This window comes from Hemiscyllium ocellatum, chromosome 20, assembly GCF_020745735.1.
Source record: "Hemiscyllium ocellatum isolate sHemOce1 chromosome 20, sHemOce1.pat.X.cur, whole genome shotgun sequence".
Lineage (NCBI taxonomy): Eukaryota > Metazoa > Chordata > Chondrichthyes > Orectolobiformes > Hemiscylliidae > Hemiscyllium > Hemiscyllium ocellatum.
Genome location: NC_083420.1, coordinates 28,283,745 through 28,286,048, shown reverse-complemented (window position 1 = coordinate 28,286,048; position 2,304 = coordinate 28,283,745). Strand labels below are relative to the sequence as shown.

Here is a 2,304-nt window from a genome sequence, read left to right as displayed (position 1 = left end):
AACGTTAAAGTAATAAATAATTGGACACAAGATTTTACTCTTCTACACTCCTATATTGTATTGGAAAGCTGAGATTTCACTCTGTAATATCTTCACCTCAACTTTTTATAATAATTATTATTATTTTACAAAAAAAAACTAGGCACATGGCATTAAAGGCAGTTATTAGGATTCAGTGAATGGAAACCCAGGCTAGAGTTGTTCGGAGCTGCTGCTAGTTCTCAAAGTCAGCGGTCAGGGCCCGCAGTGTGGATTGCGAATACCCCTTTCCTCTGATAGAACTTCATTATGGTCCGTTAGTTCTCCCCACCCCACCCTCACCCACCTCCCCCCCCCACCCCCCGCAAAAAAAGTCCATGATTTTCTGCAACTCTCATTGTGTTATATAGATAAAAAGCTGGCGCTTCTTTAGAATGCGATATATAAAAATAGATTTCACTATAGGGCGCTGTTATACTATAGACCATCTGTATATAGGATTCACCCAGTCTGCATGAGAACATTTCTCCCTTTAACAGGAACACTTGCACTCGGAAATGACTGGATATTGGACAGGTATCCACGTGCAGTACTTGGGTTTTGACCATCCTTGGCAATACCACCTTAAGAAAGTCTTGCTAATGGATTTGACAGGTTTACACAGCATCCCTTCGGGGAATGAACAGGACCTCTCGTTGTAACAGTTGCCTTCTTTAACAAACCGAGGCCAGAAGCGGCCTCCCAGGTCCTTCCATGTGTACATCACCGGACAGTATGTGTAGGACCAAAGCCATTGCTGGAACTTCCTTCTGGCCTTTTTACCCAACTTCATTTTCCTCCCATAAGGGGTCTCGGACAAATCCAACCTCTTGATGTCGTTGGGCATGGCGCCCAAGGGTTTGAACCTGGAGTTCGGGTCCCGGGACGGAGAGTCGTCCAGTTGGGGCAGAGTGATGGACATGAAGTTGGGATCGAAGTGGCTGCCGAGCTTCTTCCGCAAAGCCCGTTCGTCCAGATCGTTGTCCTTGGGATCGTTGTCTGGGTCCGGGTGTTCGATAATGTCCACCACGGGCAAACTGTCACTGGGAACGGGCCGGAGGTGCAGATAAGGCTGGCAGAGTCCGTGCTGCAGTAGCAGCATGCAGAAGCAGCTTAGCATATACTGTGGCAGCTCCATGTTTTAAACGGGCCAGTTCGGCGAGCCCAGAGGTTTATAAATAGGCAGCAAAGCGAGCAGACTGATACTTTTAATAGAACACACTGGGCTTTGAATGACGGGCACGTACAGGACGTGCTGAGGTTTAACTTTGCTGCCGGATTAAGCTGCTGTCTCTCGCAGCCTCTCCCTCACTCTCTCACTTTCACTCTCTCGCCTCCTTTTCCCTCCTCGCCTTTTTTCCACCGATCCACCTCCGGAAAGTGAGAAGCACCAGAAAGCAGCCTTTTTTCCAGCTTCTTTACCCCAAAATTCACGTCGGCTTGCTGCCTGTCGCCATGGCAACGCCAGGACTCACCGCCACAAACTGTCTAGACGGGATGACAGGAGCCGGGGTGAGAGGCGGCCCGGAGCCCGGGAGAGAGCGCGGCGGCTCCGGCCCAGGCCGGCCCGCTTCCTGGGCTCCACACCGGACACAGGGGCTCGTCCGGCCCCAGCTCCACCGGCACCGAGGTTGTTAGCGCTGATCCCGGAGAGGATCCCGGATTGATCCCAGTGCTGATCCTGGATTGATCCCGGGTTAATCCCGGTGTTGATGCCGGGTTGATCCCGGTGCTGATCCTGGAATGATCCCGGTGTTGATGCCAGGTTGATCCTGGGATGATCCCGGTGCTGATCCGGGGGGGCCGCCTTGTCTCTGCCTCTTGCCTCCTGTTGCTGCTGCACTGATGCCGAGCCTCCGGCTTCAGGTTAAATATCCGTGTCCCGGAGAGAGGCGAAATCCCGGGTCGGCGCCCCGCTCCTGATTGACATCCTACCCCCGCCCTCCGCCTGCCCCTCCCGCCAAAGCCACCAGCTGCTTAACCCGCACCCTCCCGGCTCCCAAACACCGAAACCCATACCCTCCCACCACGAAAACCTAGACCCACACCGTTCCGCCTCCCAAACCGGCACCCTCCCTCCTCCCATATACCGAAACCCATATCCTCCCACCGCCAAAACACCAGACCCATACCCTCCCGGCTCTCGAATCCCAGATCCGGCACCCTCGCAGCTCCCAAACCCCAGACCCACACCCCCTGCCTCCCCAAACCAAAAATCCACACCCTCCCGCCACCCGAATCCCAAAACACTCACCCGTTCACGTCCTAAGCACCAACTCCACACTT

At 53.7% G+C, this 2,304-nt stretch overlaps 1 protein-coding gene across 1 annotated transcript; it reads right to left on the bottom strand.

Annotated features, from left to right (window-relative positions):
• Positions 1 to 357: 357 nt before the first annotated feature.
• On the bottom strand, positions 358 to 1,930 carry nog2 (noggin 2). The gene has a single exon (XM_060840239.1). It carries the CDS (start codon positions 1,154 to 1,156, stop codon positions 512 to 514), a length of 645 nt encoding a protein of 214 aa, XP_060696222.1. The 5' UTR covers positions 1,157 to 1,930; the 3' UTR covers positions 358 to 511.
• Between the last annotated feature and the right edge of the window lie 374 nt (positions 1,931 to 2,304).

Bases quoted from the DNA above. Each gene is read 5' to 3' on its own strand.
- nog2 (XM_060840239.1), bottom strand. From the start codon at position 1,156: ATGGAGCTGCCACAGTATATGCTAAGCTGCTTCTGCATGCTGCTACTG.